The 18,450-nt window shown below is 39.5% G+C and overlaps 2 protein-coding genes and 2 long non-coding RNA genes across 4 annotated transcripts; 2 read left to right on the top strand and 2 right to left on the bottom strand.

Annotated features, from left to right (window-relative positions):
• The first annotated feature begins 94 nt into the window (after positions 1–94).
• On the top strand, positions 95–4,016 carry UQCRH (ubiquinol-cytochrome c reductase hinge protein). Its single transcript, XM_014069346.2, has 4 exons — positions 95–235; positions 2,149–2,172; positions 3,387–3,548; positions 3,789–4,016. Exons 1-4 carry the CDS (start codon positions 185–187, stop codon positions 3,819–3,821), a joined length of 270 nt encoding a protein of 89 aa, XP_013924821.2. The 5' UTR covers positions 95–184; the 3' UTR covers positions 3,822–4,016.
• On the bottom strand, positions 3,741–4,798 carry LOC148044608 (uncharacterized). The gene is made up of 2 exons (XR_015697270.1): positions 4,407–4,798; positions 3,741–3,989 (listed from the first exon to the last, which is right to left on the bottom strand). It is a non-coding gene; the product is annotated as an uncharacterized LOC148044608 (long non-coding RNA).
• Positions 4,799–5,175: 377 nt separating this feature from the next.
• Positions 5,176–16,135, top strand: NSUN4 (NOP2/Sun RNA methyltransferase 4). The gene is made up of 6 exons (XM_014069345.2): positions 5,176–5,304; positions 7,429–7,820; positions 8,671–8,825; positions 9,736–9,890; positions 14,179–14,303; positions 15,779–16,135. The coding sequence occupies exons 1-6, from the start codon at positions 5,188–5,190 to the stop codon at positions 16,053–16,055; spliced, it is 1,221 nt and encodes a 406-aa protein (XP_013924820.2). The 5' UTR covers positions 5,176–5,187; the 3' UTR covers positions 16,056–16,135.
• Positions 16,136–16,516: 381 nt separating this feature from the next.
• On the bottom strand, positions 16,517–17,289 carry LOC148044607 (uncharacterized). Its single transcript, XR_015697271.1, has 2 exons — positions 17,150–17,289; positions 16,517–16,716 (listed from the first exon to the last, which is right to left on the bottom strand). It is a non-coding gene; the product is annotated as an uncharacterized LOC148044607 (long non-coding RNA).
• Positions 17,290–18,450: the final 1,161 nt, after the last annotated feature.

Raw genomic sequence — 18,450 nt, 5'->3', positions numbered from 1 at the left:
GGCTCGCCCGCTGCGACGGGACGCGATGGTTGGGAGAAAACGAGCCATCTTAAGAAGGTCGGCGGGCATGAGAAACCTCCCACCGGAAGGGTGCTAGAGATAGGCGGGATTTCCGCTGATATGCGGATGACCCTCGCGCGTCCTTCTGCGGTAGCTAAACCGGGGTTGAGGAAGACTTGCTGAAATGGGTAGGGAGGACGAAAAGGCCATTGACGGCCGCCGCGACGACCCAGAGGTGAGCCGCGCTGCAGTGAGACAAGGGGGTTATTCCCACATTAAAATTTCATGTTCTTCGCTGCCCAGCCCCGCATTTTTTTCTCTTCAGTTTTGGGCCTGCTGGTTCCCTTGATCTGGGCTTTTCATTTCCTCATAAGGCCATTCAGTAGCTAACATTAGAGCCGTGTATCCATTTACCCGTGGCGAGTTACACTTGAACACAGCGGACCTTCGTTTAGATGTGTATGAAGGCACGTATACTATTTATAATATAACCCGAGTGCCAGACCCACGGGAAAATAATAACCACTGGCCAATTTATATCCTCTCTAACATCCTTTGGGTGAATTTCGAAAAACTGACCGTGGTTAGCGGCGTAAATTTTTCATTGCTGCAAATTTCGGCATCTGGTTGGTTGCCTTGCAGATCTGGAAGACTACAACTCCTATCACAATGCTTGTGCTGGTTGAAAAATAATCCCTAGTTATATATGGTGGGCTGCGCTTCCTTATTCTTTTTAAGGTGTAAAATATTGGCCATTATATAAATACTTTAAATAATACGTCTGTGCATATCGTTTGAAAGTCTCTGGGGCTTCTGTTTTTGATTATAATATCCCCTTCTGTTCTTTGTTAGTCATGAATTAAGCTTTTATCAGTTTTGTAAATTCATTGCCTATTTTTCTTACCTATCTTATAAAATATAAATTAAAAAAACCCTCATTGCATATGATACTCTTTTATGATCATCCCTTTTTTTGCAAAGAGTTCTAATGTTATTAATATTTATTTATGGTGAGCTGAAAGGCACTCTTCCATAGCTAGTACAGTAATACTATTTCATTCCAGGACTGATTGACTTAAATATTTTTTAAAAAAATCCTTGCTTTAAATATAATTCCATGTGGATTTTTCAGTCCTAGGAACTGGCAGAAAGAATTGTAAAACATTGGAAGGAAAATTCCGGAACTCTTTTTTTTTAGCAGTGAATTGTTGATATCTGTTTTTGACACTGTTTATTTTTGATAAGTCTTTTCATCAATGCAGAAAATTTTTGGAGTTCTATTTGTAACATAATTTCCAGGTCTTCCTCTTTTCTTTTTAAAATTATTTTTGTGTTTTTCCTTGTCTTTTATGCTATATACATTTCTATGCTTATTAGTCTAAAAAATAAAATAATAAACGTTGAAAGAATGCCATATGAAAGGGTCTACATAAAAAAGTAAGAACAGGTAATCCTCAACTTATGACCACAAGTCACCCAAAAATTCATGTTGTTAAGCAAGACAGTTAAGTGAGTTTTACCCCATTTTATGACCTTCCATGCTACAGTTGTTAAGTTAGCAATAGCAATAGCAGTTAGACTTATATACCGCTTCATAGGGCTTTCAGCATATTGCCCCCAACAACAATCCGGGTCCTCATTTTACCCACCTTGGAATGATGGAAGGCTGAGTCAACCCTGAGCCGGTTAAATTTGAACAGCCGAACTGCAGAACTGCAGTCAGCTGAAGTAGCCTGCAGTGCTGCATTTAACCACTGCGCCACCTCGGCTCTTAATAACTGTTAATAAGTTAATAACTGCAGTTGTTAAGTTAGTAACATGACTAAATGAATTTGGCTTCCCCCATTGAATTTGCTTGTCAGAAGGTTGCAAACGGTGATCATAGGATCCTGGGACACTGTAACCATCATAAATAAATTAAATTTTGAACACTACCATAGGGATGCTGCAATGGTTGTTAAGTGTAAAAAATGGTCGTAAGTCACTTTTTTCAATGCTATTATCTTTAAACAAGCACTAAATAAATGGCTGTAAGTCAAGCATTACCTATAATTGAAATTGCTCTTTGATTTTTTTATAATTCAATTACTTCATATTATGTAGATATGTGAACATTAATGAATCTATTACGATTTTTTACCTGTACAGGAGGAGGAGGAGGAGGAACTTGTGGTATGTAACTTTATGGATAATTGAGCAAGAGAAATAATTCATAACATTTCAATCAACAATATTTTTAGAAGAATCTTGCTACTTATAGTATTTTGTCTGGATGAAAATTTTAAAAATGATAGAAATATACATAATGGTGAGAAGGATTATTTGGGTTCACAAGTAGATTAAATGTCAATAAATCAATTATTTTTCTTGATCACAAGTGCCTAATAATTAGTGATAGAAACAAACTGTTTCTATCTGATGTACTTGTTTGCTCAATTGGATATGTTCTTTTTACTATAAAACCAATAATTCAGGAACAAAAAGATTATATGATAGAAATTAGGCAGATCACTTCTGATAAATCCGATGTCTATTTAGTGTTTATGTAGTGAATGTCTTTGTAGCTGGTTTTTGTTTAATAAAATATTCTGAACTATTGTATTTAGAACATCCCAACCTTGTTTTAATATGTGATTTCGTCTGAATGTTAGGATTCCTATAGCAAAAACTTAATATGGACTTTGCTTCTAAGGCTTAAAATTCTTCCTGGCTCAGTGAAACTGTTCTTCTTCAGTTGGAGAGGTAGCAGAACACCCACCAATACATATTTTGTTGTTCCTTATTAGTGATATCAGTTGCCTTTGTTCTGATTTGTAATTGAAGAGTAGCGTCCTTATTTACTCTGCAGGAAAGCCACATCAACAATGCCATTAGCAGGATATCCACCTGTCATAACATAGCTGCAATTGGCAATATTTTTGACAGATGGGCAGATTTGTGGGTTTAGCAATTTGTCAGAATTCATTTTATTTATCTATTTTTCAGCCTGTCAGGGTTAGAATAGGTGGCTGTGATAACATATCCTTCTGTGGTACATAGAACAGAAGTTCACTAAATCTGTCCTTAAAAGCAGACCAGAGCTGTCAGATGCAGTAGGGAGACTATGTCATGAAACTCTGTTCTGCTTTACCATTGAGCCTCCACCACAGCTGCTGATTTCTCTCCATAAACAAGTGGGACATCTCAGAGACCAACAAATATATGAGAAGAACATGTTTCAAAAGAGCCACTCTCTATTTATTTTGTCATGTTTGGGGGAATTATACCTTTAAAAAAATCAAAATGTTCTGAATGTGACAGTCTATAAGAAAGAGTAAGTTTGACACTCTCATTTGGTAGTGTCTTTAGTAGAGCATTAATTACGTATATGATGCTTTTTCTTCCAGGATCCTTTAACAATTGTCAGGGAAGAATGTGCAAAAATAGAAGAATGTGCAAAAGCTCTGGAACGTTTAGAGCAGTGTAATTCTCGAGTATCCTCCAGATCTCAAACACTGGAAGAGTGTACAGAGGAGCTCTTTGATTTCCTGGAAGCGAGAGATCATTGTGTAAGTTGATTTTAGCATGACTTTTATGCAAGGTTGTATAAAATAATGAGTATGTGAATCAAATAAAGTTATAATTCTCAAACTTTGTTGTCCCTTATGGTTTAGAAAAGTTATGGATCAGCTGTTTGTAAATAAAGTAAACTTCTGTAAGTAAACTGTAAGAATATATTGTGCAAGAAGTAGAACAATATATTTTTTGCTTAAATTCTTGTTTTTATTTGTTAATTTCTTGGTTTACAGGTAGCTCACAAACTCTTCTCCAAACTGAAATAAATGTTTATTCAATCATGTCAACTTCTTCAAATCCGATGAAAACTTCACAGACGTGATCTGCTTCTGTGACAGATTGATCCTTTTGTTGTTGTTACTGCATCACATTCTGTATTCTGTGGACAGTTTGCAGTATTAACAGTTTCTGTACATTTCCACATTAAGCATTTACTGTAAAAAATAAAACAGTTGTGATAACTATGTGTCCTCATTTAAAACAGCACTCAGAAAAAAATATGGCATATTCAGATTTTAAATCACTGAGAATTTTAACTGCATCTGTATGTGTGGATAGTGAGAGAGCGCTAGTCTACTAGCTAGAAACTGCTGCTAGAAAAGCAGCTAACATAATGAGGTGAAGATGCCTTGGAGAAGGGAAAGCTTTTACAATCATTTTGTTCGTTGAAAGTCTGTCCCAAAGACTAAAGAGGCAGAGAAGTATTAGCTAAATAGAGCACCCTATTAGGAATTCCTCTGTTACTGATGCTCACAAGTGTGGGGGGGAAGCATGTTGTGAAATAAAGCAACATACAACCTCCACAGGTTGGGCCCAAATGGCAAGAAATCCTAATAAGGAAAAAAAGATACCTGCATACAGTCTCCTTCATGTCGGTGTCTAGAGCGAAGCGGGTGGTCAATTCCTCTTCAAAATCTGAGGGGGGAAAGGGAAGTGCACCTGCCACTTGCAGGAAAACGTTAAAGGGATGCTTTCTGTTTGATTGGTCTCTGCCATGTACAGTATTGTGAGAAAACACCTTTGTCAATTTGCAGAAATTGCAACAGTTTGCAAAAAAAAGCCCTAAATGATCAATAGTAGAGATGGATAAAAGGGGCAGAAAATACCTTAAACTGACCCACTGAAATCTTGGTCGACATTATAATTTTCAGTTACCGTAAATACAGATGGTCTTATGGCCAATATTCCATTTCTGTGTTGAAATTAATTTGTCCACCTAATAACTTTTTAATACACAATTGCTAAGAGCATGACAATCGGAAAGGGTTCTGGAAAAGCGCATTTTGTCTTTTTTAAAAATCTCTCCGAGGCGTTTTAAGCTGGCTATTCCACCGATCCGAAGAACACGTTACTCCTTGCCCCAAACGAAGCTACGTGGGGAGCGGATGTGTAATTTTCTGGCCTTCTCCACCGAGATGCTGTTGATAACAACATTAAAAAGAAAAGAAAAAACACTCGGAGCTTGTCATTCCAAATGTCAAGCTGCTCGGTTTCCGGTTGTTATTTCTACATGCGACGGAACTATTTTGCCCGTCGACATCAGCCAGGGTGGCTTAAAACGGTGTGACTCTTGGAGGAGGAGGAGTTGTTGCTAGAGCGTCCTTCCGCCGGCCCCTGATACCGTCGCCGAACATGGCGGTTGCTCAGCGGGCGAACGGGAAGCGGTTACTCCTGCAGTATTTGCGGAAAGCCTCGCCTTCGTTTTTTGCCTTGGGACCCTGCCGCCATCGCCATTACAAGAAGAAATGGGTGGGTGATAAGGAACGATAGCGGGGCGCCACCCGCGCACACGCGTGTTCGCTGCCTCCCCGCATCATCAATATGCCAACCCCTTTAGCTAGAGCGCAAACCCTTCGTAACCCCACGGAGCCACTTCGACCTGATTTCTTCTCTTAGACCAGTGTTTCCTAACCGTGGCAACTTGAAGATGTCTGGACTTCAACTTCCAGAATTCTCCAGCCAGCGAATGCTGGGGAATTCTAGGAGTTGGAAGTCCGGACATCTTCAAGTTGCCAAGGTTGGGAAACACTGTCTTAGACTCTTCCCTTCCTTTCTTTCCTCTCTTTATTAGAATTAACCCTTCCTTGGTCATATTAGGAAGTGTTTCTTAAACCTAGCCGCTTAAAGAACTGTGAATTTTAATCCACAGCATTTCCTGCATGGCTAGCTAGGGAATGGTAGGAGTTGAAGTCCACACATCTTAAAAGTGGCCAAGGTAAAAAATAAAAATATACTATACTATAGGCTAGCCTCAAGTTTTCCTTTTCTTAAGATACTGGACCATGTCCTCCTAGTGATTTAAAGGAAAACAACTGCTTTTCCAAATGAAAGGGATGGTCTTACATTGAAATTACGGTAGGATGACTGAGTAGTTTTGCATTGGATTACACTGATTATTCTGTCTAAACAAATGTACCTCCAGAAGCCCAGTCTTATGCATGATTTTTTGAAAGTCCTAAGGAATTTTATTATCAGGTTATCAAGTGTTATACAACTAGCCTATATCATTTTATTTAAATATACTGAGATGTGTAGTGTTTAAAGTCAGATTATAGTCTTTTATCAGCAATCTAAATTTGGCTTCTTTTATTGATGTTCTTTGTTTAAAAAAAGACCTGTATCTTGGAATAAGATGATTTCCCCCTGTTTTGATTTAGATATGTGGAATGTAATGTGATAAATAATTTCAACAATTGTTTCAATGAAAGAATATTCATTTAACAGTTTTAACTCAGCTGATTGAACTTGACTCTTGAATACAGATAGTCCTTGATTTACAATTACAATTGAGCCCAAAATTTATGTTGCTAAACGAAATATTTGTTAAGTGAATTTTGCCTCATTTTATGACCTTTGTTGCCATAGTTGTTAAGTAAACCACTGTAGGTTGGTTTTCAGATAGTACCACAATTGTTAAGTGAATCTGGTTTCGCCATTGATTTTGCTTGTCAGAAGGTTGCAAAAGATGGTGACATAATCCTGGGACACTGCAACCATCATAAATATGAGTCAGTTGCCAAGCCTCTGAATTTTGATCAAATAACCATGGGGATGCTGCAGTGATCATAAGTGGGGAAAATGGTCATGAGTCACTTTCTTCAGTGCCACAAATTTTTGTAAGTTGAGAATTACCTGTTCAGGCTTTCTTGCTGAAGAAAACCTTCTAGAGGTTCTTGCATATAAGGAGGGAATGCGTGGAGTTGATCATCTGGGTTTTTCTTAGTTCAAAGTAAGTAGAAAATAATGGTGTGGGCTTAGATTTTAGATTTAGATTTTAGATTTTATTAATATTTGTAGGCCGCCCTTTTCCCTGAGGGGACTCAGGGCGGCTCACATAAAATCAGGGAGGGGGAATACAAACATTGACATAGAGACATATAATAAAATAGCAAGCAACAACATTCATCATTCGGGAGGGGCGCCTATTCTTGTCCCCAGGCCTGACGGGCTAGCCAGTTCTTAAGGGCTGTGCGGAAGGCCTGGACGGTGGAGAGGGTACGAATCTCCACGGGGAGCTCGTTCCAAAGGGTCGGGGCTACTACTGAGAAGGCCCTCCTCCTTGTAGTTGCCAGCCGGCACTGGCTGGCCGATGGAATACGGAGGAGGCCTAATCTATGAGATCTTATTGGTCGCAGGGAGGTAATTGGCAGAAGGCGGTCTCTCAAGTATCCAGATCCACTACCATGCTTAGCTTCCTGATTAGAGTTTTCATTCACATTTATCAACTACATTGAAATATTATGTCTTCTGTATGCACATGAGGGAGAACTCACTCAGTAGGCAATCCCAGTTTGAAAATTATGCTTCATTATCAGTGACAACTATAAAATGTTTCCATTAGATGATTTTTTTTTTTTTTGAATTGTTGTACAGGCAGCGACTGATCCTCGGCCAACTAGTACCAGAGTGGCTCTCCAGGTCTTTGACATGAATTATGGAGACCAGTTTGGCAGCCTCTGGCCCTCAATTCGCATCAGTCTCCTATCAATGCAAAAATATGGGGCTCTAGTCAACAATTTTTCTGATGTTGAACAAGTCATTCAGAGTCTGAAAGACCTGAGTGCAGTAGATTTCATCCAAGAATCTCAGAAAGTCATCAAGGAATTAGATTCCTCTATTGAAGAAGATGACAGCATGCCAACTTCATCTCTCCAAATTCAGATAGAACTTTCAAAGACTCAAGTACAGCATTTTGCTTCTGTCAGTCCTAACATCAAATGTTACACATTCCCTAAAGGAGACATCAGTCGTTTTCGTCAAGCTAGGTATGAATTTTTAGAATGCTTATAATTTTTTTCCTGAAATAGCCATTTTCTGTTCTTCTTAAACTTACTATTTTGCTTCAGAGAGGTTTTCTTAATTTAATAAAATAAATAAAGTGATCTTTCAGAAGAAAAAAGAACAAATGTATTTAAATGTATTTGTCCTGGCTGCACCATAAAAAAATGCACCATTATAGATCATATATTTATTTTATCATGTATGTGTCATTTTCCAAAGCCTGACCAAGACAGTTGATAAAATGTTCAAAATACAACATATTATACTTATAATCTATAAAATCAAAACTTTTGATAAACTAAATCTTCCAAAATATTATATTAGCAATAGTTGAGATACATATTCAGATGCATATTCAGTCTCTAAAACTAGGGCAAGACACCTGTGCTTAAAATATTTCTCCTCTGCCCCAACCAGTATAGAGGGTAATCAGATAAGATGGAAGGTCATCTATTAATATTTGGAGGGTGTTGTATTCTTGTTTTTGTATAAAATCAAGCAGAAAAAACTTAAATACAAAACACAAAAAGGTGTCATAAAACTGTTTTTCAATATACAATTGCATATATACATTAAATTCTTAAAATAGCAGGTTGCTTCTACTTTGAAACCTTCCTGTTATTCTGGTCCATTTATCTCAGCAACAGCAGCTCTCTAACATTTACTTGGGACTTTTGTAAATAAAACATATCATATACTTTGCAAATCTTCAAAAGCAGTCATGTGTATAAACATAAATCGAGTTACAACAAGAATATTTGACTATTGGGGGTTAGTAAATATGCATTTGCAATGGTGGTATATTTCCACATAATATATTTCTTTGACTTGTAGACCAGACTTTATAGGAATTCTTGGTTACTATCTCCTGGATGCTGCCTCAATTTTACCTGTTTTGGCTCTCAATGTAGAGCCTGGAAACATAGTCCTTGACCTTTGTGCAGCCCCAGGTGGGAAGACACTGGCACTTTTACAGACTGGGCATTGTCGTAAGTAACATAATTTACTAATGTTGCTTTTCCAAGTTTAGATGTTTCATTTGTAGATGAGTTGGTGAAACTGTTCTTTTGAAGTTTTAGGTAGAATAACTCAGCACCTTTCAAATGTGGCAACTTTAAGATAATTTCAGCTCTCAGAATTCCCCAACCAGTAAGGGTTATATTTTTTGTGAAAATATACTTCTCATTCAGAATATAGAGTTGGGAATATTACATGTTCTGTGCATATTGATTGAAAGTGCTTTACAGTCCTCTCTAAGTGGTTTTACAGAGTCAGCATGTTTCCCCCAACAATCTGGGTCCTCATTTTACCCACCTCGGAAGGATGGAAGGCTGAGTCAATCTTGAGCCTGGTGGGATTTGAACTGCAAAATTGCAGGCAAACGGTAGTCAGCAGAACTATCCTGCAGTACTGCACTCTAACACTGTACACTGTATTAGGGCTACTGTCACATATCATATTAAATTAAATCACAGATGGATAATCTGTTGTGTGAATTTACTCAAGATCCAGAGGCAATCCAGATTCCACTAGGGCTTTCACATTTGCATTCTCAGCCAGAGGTTGGCAATCATCTGGCAATTATGGCAATTGTGTCCCAAAGGGACATAAAGTTCAAATAGATTATTTTGGGGGTATATCTGATGACAAGTCAAGGGATAATTCTTCACTTTCCTCCTCTATTACTTCATCTGAATATGTGACATTGGTTTGATAGGTAAGATATATGTACTTGTGAATAAGTGGGGAAAAGGTGAAGGAGAATGATCTATAGATACTTGAGAGAGATCACCCACATCATATAGCAAGATAGCCTTCATTTCTATGTAAATTTATATCTGTTTTGACAGAGTCTGAGATATGCTGTCCTTGGTTTAAGCTGCTTTCTTCTTGAAATAGATGAGCTGACAGCCAATGATGTCTCTATGTCTCGCACGGTCCGGCTACGTAATGTCCTTCGCAGCTATCTTCCCAAAGAGATCCAAAACATAATGCAGGTTACTTCGTGGGATGGAAGGAACTGGTGTCATACTGATACGGGTACTTTTGATAAGGTGAGTATTATTCTAACTCTTGATATTGGAAATTGAATCACCTTTATTTTTTAATGGGATTCCATTTGCCAAATAGAATCATTTAGATTTTTTTTCATTTCATTTCTTCATTTTTTTTATTTCTTAGATCCCCCCCCCCCCCCAAATTTCTTTCTAGTCCTTTCCCCTTTACTAGATCATCTCTAGAATTCTCCCTGTAGTGGCAGTACAGGGAGTTTATAACCCAGACTGATACAGAAGATTTTTGGAGTTTTTAATCTTAAAATTAACAATATCCACTTCAGAATGCTGTAATAAAATCCTTGATCATCTATATTTGATTATTTATACTCTGCAGGAGCCATGGTGGCGCAGTGGTTAGAGTGCTGGTAGACTGCCGGCCAATGTTCCCTCTAATTTTTTTTCAGTGTGAGCGGAAAAGTATAGTGTTTGAGCGGCACAGTTTCATGCCTGAGCACCTAAGAGAGCCACAGTTTGAACTGCTGTCACGTCTGCTGGACATTTGCGCAACATACCAAGCGTCAAGCGCCGATTGCTAGCGAGGTTTCAGCCTGATGAATGCCAGGCATGAAAAGTGCCACTCAAAGACTATACTTTTCCGCTCACCCTGAAAAAAAAAAGGCTCTCTGCTCAGCTTTTAGATTGTTAGACTGGCTAGAGAGAGACATGGCACCAACAGGGTCCTGGCCTGGGTCCTGGCATTTTGCAGGCAACCTGTCCTCTCACATTCCTTTGGAATGCAACCCATCACATGTGAATTAGATTTTGCCAATTATCCTATTAAAAGATAACGCTATTATTCTAAAATACGACTAACTCGATATTAAAAACTGTAAATATGTAATGCTGATAAATAATAGCAGTAATTGTTATTTAGTATGATTAAAATCAGTATTGATATATCAATATAATATCTATCGAAATTGACAATATACACTAAAATAACAATACAAATATATAATGTGGAATATAAATGTAATAAATATAATATATAAATGCAACATAAATGTAATAAAATAATTTATCATGAAACTCTCCCCCTTTAAAGTAGTAAGATCAATTAAATAGTCTAGCAAGTTTGGACAATATGCTATATGTTATGTTACTTAAGAATATATATACCTCAGAATCAGATACAACATCCACATCATTTCCAACTGAGTCAATAAAATCATATGCCATGCCAAAACTATTTTAAATAAATATATGAAATTAATCAAGTATTGCATTTATTTTTCAAAATGAATGTACAATTTTTTTATTATTTAAGTTTTGTACCCTATATTTTCTAACTAACGTTAACTTTAAAAAGACGTTACATCAGACTACAATACAAGTAATTAAATGAAGACTAAAATAAGTGTTTTGGCATATTGAGCTTTTTATATTTCTTTCTTATATTGCTTCCTTAGTTGAGAACTTGCTCCTCAGCTTACTTACGCATTAACTGTTTGTTGCTTTTATGGTTTATTCATTCACTGCTCCATCTTCAGTTTTTTTCACAGGGGGCAGGGCTTCCTTCCTCCCTCCCTCCCTCCCTTCCTTCCTTCCCTCCCTCCCTCCCTCCCTCCACTCCTTTGGCCACCAATTTTGATCCAATTCTCTCTCTCTCTCTCTCTCTCTCTCTCTCACACACACACACACACACACACACGTTCTTTGTGAGGGGGTGTTAATTACTCCGCCTCACTGCGCAAAGTCGGCTCAGCATGTGTTCGGCCCCCACTTACGCCAAATCAAATCCGCGGCCGGCGGGACCAGGGGGTTGCATTTCAAAGCCGCCAGTCCTCTTGCTTCTTCTCTTTCACCAGCAAAGCTCCCGCTGGCGCCTCCGCCCATGGCAGTGGTGCCACTCCCTCCACGCGGAGCACCTGAGCTGGCTCCCGCGTTATCCCTCCCCCTTCCTCCTCTGCCGTGCTTTTGAGGCCGCGGGAGCTAGTAGGAAAGCGGCGGAGGTGGAGGCGGCGGCAGGGGTAACCCAGAGCCCAGCTGAGGTGGAGTCAGCTGGGCTCTGGGTTACCCCTGCCGTCGCCTCCACCTCCGCCGCTTTCCTACTAGCTCCCGCGGCCTCAAAAGCACGGCAGAGGAGGAAGGGGGAGGGATAACACGGGAGCCAGCTCAGGTGCTCCGCGTGGAGGGAGAGGCACCACTGCCATGGGCCGGGAAGCCAGCGGGAGCTTTGCTGATGAAGGAGAAGAAGCAAGAGGACTGGCGGCTCATCAAAACAAGACTGGGGAGGTCCTTTGCGGGAGGCCAGTTCTAGCCGCCTGCAAAGGACTTCCCCACGTTTGCTTTGGTAGAAATCTCTGCGCGGCAGTTAGAAACTTCTGCGCGGGGATTTCTTTCCATGTGCGCGGCCGCGCACGCGCGCACCTTAGAGGGAACAGTGCTGCCGGCTGCTAAAAGTAGACTGCCGGCAGCTACTTTTGTGGACTGCCGGCTGCCTACAATTTGGCAGTTCAAATCTCACAAGGCTCAAGATTGACTCAGCCTTCCATACCCACATATGAGATGGGTCAAATGAGGACCCAAATTGTTGGGGGCAATATGCTGAGTATTTAAACTGCTTAGAGGGGGCTGTAAAGCACTGTGAAGCGGTAAGTCTAAGTGCTATTGCTATTGCTTACAATTGAGCCCAAAAATTTATGTTCCTAAGTGAGAAATTTGTTAAGTGAGTTTTACCCCATTTTACAACTTTTCCTGCCATATTTGTTAAGGAAATCACTGCACTTGTTAAATTAATAACATGGTTGTTAATTGAATATGGCTTCTTCACTGACTCTGCTTGTCAGAAGGTTGCAAAAGCAGATCACATGACCCTGGGACATTGCAACTGTCATAAATGTGAGTCAGTTGCCAGGCATCCGGATTTTGATCACATGGGGATGCAGTAACTGCCATTAGTGTGAAAAACAGCCTTAGGTCACCTTTTTCAATGCCGTTGTAACTTTGAAAGGTCACCAAATGATCTGGTGTAAGTTGAGTACTAACTGTAACGTCTGTAATGTCTTGATTTAGTTCCCTATTGTAATATCCTCAAATGCAGCAGTAGAAGCAATCCCTCAGGTTCAAAGTAATACTCTGTTTCCCTGAAAATAAGACCTCCCTAGATAATAAGCCCAATTGGGCTTTTGTGTGCATGTGCTAAAATGAGACCTCCCTGAAAATATTGCAAAACAGCAGCAGCCATGAGGTGACCACGCTCGCCGTCTCCTGCACCTCAAAAATAATAAGACCTCCCCGAAAATAAGGCCAAGCGTTTATTTCGGAGTCAAAAGAAAATAAGACCCTGTCTTGTTTTTGGGAAACACTGTACCTGTTTTAAATTTACGGTATTGGTTATCAGTCAGCTTCTGGACTGAATTCAGATGCTGGACATTATCTTTAAAGCCCTACAGGGCATAACGTTAGGTTAGCTCAAGCAGTGCTCTGTCCGAATAGAACTTGCTTGCTTAGTTTTGTCATTTAAAGCAGTGGTCCCCAACCTTTCTGGCTCTGTGGACTGGCCTCGGCGGGAGAGAGGGGATGGTTTTGTGTGTATGCCCCGCCGCCTATGTGAATGAAACTTCACAAACCTGCCCGCCGCTTGCATGGCTGGTTCCCAAGGGGCCATGGACTGTACCAATCCATGAACTAGGAGTTGTTGTTTCAATTTTATTCAGAAAACTTTATAGCAGTCTAGAAATATGAATCTTGGTTTACAAGTCTTGATTTAGCACAGCAGCCATAGCACTATAATTACTTTTAAGCATTTGCTTACATACATTGATCTAAGAATAGTTATTGCTGTAACTAGAATTGCAAGAGATGGTCAGTATTCCTACCATACTTTTTCCAAAACAACAGAGTAGAGGAGAGTGGAATAGAATAGAATAGAATAGAGCTGCAAGGGACCTTGGAGGTCTTCTAGTCCAGCCCTCTGCTCAAGCAGGACATCCTATACCATTTCACACAAGTGGCTGTCTAGTCTCTTTTTAAAAATATTTGATGATGGATTGCCCGCAATTTCTGAAGGCAAGCTGTTTCACTGGTTAATTGTCCTCACTCATAGGAAGTTTTTCCTTAATTCAAGGTTGCTTCTCTCTTTGATTAGTTTCCAACCATTCCAACTTTACAACCTGCCTTTTCAATTTCTAAAACAAAGGAAGAAAAATAACAAACTTCAAAACTTTGCTTGAATTTCCACCGTACATGGAAACAGAATTAAAAGTATAGCATAAAGCTGTCTTTAATGTAAGGAAATTGTGGAGAAATTTACCCAAGGGAATATTTGCTTGGTTCCATTTAGGTACTTGTTGACGTGCCATGCACAAATGATCGAAAGTCAGTCTTGGAAAACGATAACAATATCTTCACGTATTCAAGAAAAGGGGAACGTCAGATGTTGCCAATGCTGCAGCTACAACTGCTCATGTGAGTGATTATACTGTGTTGTCTATGAATGATTAAAGAAAATAATGTTCTAGACAGCTCAAAAATGTTTTATTCCTCTTGCCTTGGCCATGCAATTCCAAAGATGGTCTTGTAATTTCCAGAAGTAAAGTCTACCAACAGGGATCAATTTGTGGTGTTCCAATTTCAAGATATATCAAACCGTTCAAAAGATTCACTTTCATAAACCAATGAATTGCCCCCAGAATAGAACAGAAGTTGAAATTAAAATTATTGGAATAAATATAAATAACCCCAGATACGCTCATTATATTACATTAATGGCTAGAAGTGAAGAAGACTAAATAATGCGTTGAAGATGAAAGATAGGAATACAAAAGCCAGTCTGATGCTTGGTCGATATTTTTTTTTAACCAACATTCTAAAATTGTGTCAACCCACTGCCAATATGGGAGAAGTAGTAACACACATTATTTTCTTAGAGTCAAAACTGCAGAGAGATGTTTTTTATAACCAAAAGGAAAAAAAAAAGATGTTTGCTACCAAGGAGAAATATCATGGCAAATCTAGATGTATATTTATAAAGACACTTTACTGCCAACCATGGTACACGGTCTTCCCAATCATAAGATAACTGTGAAAGCTAGACTGTCTTAAATGCAGAACAAAGAAATTCTATGCTTTTGAATTGTGGTGCTGGAGAGGATTGTTGAGAATACCTTCATTAGCAAGAGGAATCAATGCTAGATAAAGTAAAATCAGACTACTAATTGGAAGAACTAATAATTAAGCTATAAGTTAAATATTTGAGATGTATAATGTTATGCAAGGTCATTGAAGACAACCCCAAGCTTCAAAGAATCAAAGGCAGTTGACAATCCTGGTGATTTATTATCTAATGGGTGACAAAGAGCTTGAAATGATAGAATGGCCAAATAATTAAAATATTACCCATTATGAATCTGCATTTTTCAACTACATTAATATCCTTACACCCAGGAGTCTTCCACTCTTGAACTAAATTGTTAAAAATTCCATAATAATCAATTATGCTTTTTCATTATGTGATGGCTGGGGAAAAACAATACTGCTGGCAAAGATTTCATTCTCTTTGGCTGGAGGCCAGATTTCAGTTTTGAGAAAATGACTGGGCTGGCATAAGGTATTCAGGGGTTTCCCATTCACAAAAATGCTAAATGCTGGTGTACTTAGTAACAAAATAAAAAGGCAAGTATGACAGATAGGATTCCATGGGAGATGTCTGGGTCTCTTGGTGCCTATAAGCATTATTTCTAGGAACTCAGTAAATTAATGAAATATTAACAAGGCAGAGAAAGGATTCTGTGTATATCTAGGACTCAAAATATAGGGTAGGATAAGGATTCCCTGTGCATTCTTGCACTGGCATATGGTGTATGCTTTACTCTTTTGTATAAGGGGCTCATTACAGTTGAGAGGTATCCCCCCACAATAATTTCTTTCTTGTTTTTTTCCAGAGCTGGAGTCCTTGCTGCCAAGCCAGGAGGAGAGGTGGTGTACTCCACATGCTCTCTGTCTGAGCTCCAAAATGAGTATGTGGTTGAGAGAGCTGTGGAGTTATTAAACATCCAGTACAGCATCAATGTGAGAGTAGAGGACTTGAGCCATTTTCGGACATTGTTCCAGAACACATTTTCTTTCTATTCAAATTGTAGAGTTGGAGAACTTATCCTGCCTCACCTCACAGCTAACTTTGGACCCATGTATTTTTGCAAATTACACAGAATGAATTAGATTGAAGAAAGAACAGTGTAAAAGGAAGAAAGGGATTTCCCATATATTATTAAACATCTCTTCAAAAGTCGTAATGGAATTTACCAAAGCCACAGACATTTTGTTTTGTACTTTACATGCTGGGCCTTTCATGGCATTCAATGCCTGTTCTTTACAAGGAATTACTTCTCTGCGTGGACAGTCTTACCAGGTAGAAATTCCATTTACATACTACTAATAAGTTGCATTTACATACATCTAATTATATAAATATCCTGTTTTCCCAAAAATAAGACCTCTCCGGATAATAAGCCCAATTGGGCTTTTGAGCACATGCGCTAAAATAAGCCCTTCCCCCCCAAAAAAAACCCCTCCCTGAAAATATTACAACACAGCAGCAGCTATGAGGTGACCACGCTCGCCACCTCCTGCATCTGAAAAATAATAAGATCTCCCTGAAAATAAGGCCAAGTGCTTATTTCGGGGAAACACAGTAATTGTGTGCTTGCATTACAGTGTTGGGTTATAATGGATATTCTCTAATGTATACATTAGAGAATATCCAGCTGAGCAGAATTTAGATGTATGAGAGCTTCAAGTTTCAGAAAACTTTATACCAGTGGTTCTCAACCTGTGGGTCGGGACCCCTTTGGGGGTCGAACGAACTATTCAAAGGGATCGCCTAAGACAGTGATGGGCAACCTTTTTGGCGTGGTGTGTCAAAAATCGGCAAAAAATCGAGCATAACTCGCGTTGTGTGTCACTTCGACAAAAACATAAGACTCGCTGTGCCGGCCTGACTGAAGAGAGGCGCGCACTGTTCCCGCGCTCCTCTCCTGCGGGTCCTCCCTCGCCGCGCTGATGACGTGTGTGCGCACGGCACGCACGCCTTACCAGCAGCCCCTGCGCTCAGAAAGGGGCGGCGGCGATACAGTAAGTGAGTGTGGGCGGGGGAGATCACACGTCCCGTCCCCCCCATTCCTCCAGCACAGATTCTTTCATCCTCGGCGGCCGTGCAGGAGCCGAGGATGAATCGCATGAAATCCTGTGCGTGTCACCCAAATGGCTACGCGTGTCAGCACTGACACGCGTGTCATAGGTTCGCCATCACTGGCCTAAGACCATCGGAAAACACATATTTTTTGAAAAAATACAGAAAACATAAAATAATTTTATGGTTGGGGGTCACTACAACATGTGGAACTGTATTAAAGGGTCGCGGCATTAGGAAGGTTGAGACCCACTGCTTTATACCATCATATCCTGTCTTTGAATTTGGGAGTTGTGAACCCCAGTGCCTTTGGAGGTTGCCAGGATGGGAATGGTTATAGTAGAGACATTTCTGCCGTGTGTATCAGAATTACAGAATAACAGAGATGGAAGCGACTTTGGAGGTCTTCTGGTCCAAATTAAGCAGGTGACCCTATACCATTTTGAACAAATGATTGTCCAATCTCTTATTAAAAGTTCTAGTCATGAAGCACATGCCATATTTTTTGGAAGATAAGACGCACCGGAGCACCAAGATTTTGAAGAGGTAAATTTAAAAAAAATGTTTTTGCACTCTGCAGACCTCGCAAAAACAGCCCGTTTTTTTGTGAAAACAGGCCCGTTCCCCCCCCCCCAAAAAAAGGGCATGAATAGCCTTTAGGAGGCTTGTAGAGTGCTGCTGGGGGGGGGGCATTATCTGCATCAAGATGATGTCAACATATTCTCTAGAAGGTTCCCAACCTGGCCTTTCTAGTTATTCCAGTGGTGCACCTATTGTCTATAATCGAGTACAAAGTGTATTAATATGTAATCCTCAATTGACAATCATTCATTTACTGATTGTTCAAGGTTACAACAGCACTGGAAAAAATAACTTAGAAACGTTTTTCACACTTGTGACTGCTGCAGAATCCCTGTGGTGAAATGAGCAAAATTTGGCAACTGGCATGTATTTATCATGGTTGCAGTGTCCTGGGGTCATGTGATCACCCTTTACGACTTCTGACAAGCAAGGTCAATGGAAAAGTCACTTAACAACTATGTTAGTGACGACTGCAGTGATTCACTTAATAACTGGCCAGAAAGGTTGTAAAATGGGGGCAAAACTCATTTAACTGCCTTGCTTAGCACTGGAAATTTTGGGCTCAGTTTTGGTTGCAAGTCAATGATTTGCTGATACTATGGTTTTCTAAATATCCATTGATTAAACTAATTATTGCTTTTCAGGACTAATCTGAATTTGATAAGGGCTTAATTTATGGTTGTATGTCTGGCTGAAAAATTGATGGATTATTGTTGTTATTTTTTTGCTGCTCTACTATTTGGTAGAATTTTGCAATCCAAATAAAGTACTGTATTTTTTGCACTCTAAGACGCTGTGGGCCAAAAGACACACCTAGTTTTTGGTGACAAAAAAAGGGGGGGA

This window comes from Thamnophis sirtalis, unplaced genomic scaffold (assembly GCF_051295495.1).
Source record: "Thamnophis sirtalis isolate CommonGarterSnake01/CBP01778 unplaced genomic scaffold, rThaSir2_p1.2 scaffold_7, whole genome shotgun sequence".
NCBI classification, from domain to species: Eukaryota; Metazoa; Chordata; class Lepidosauria; order Squamata; family Natricidae; genus Thamnophis; species Thamnophis sirtalis.
Note: the sequence above shows the minus strand (reverse complement) of the source record. Positions and strands in the feature narration are given on the sequence as shown.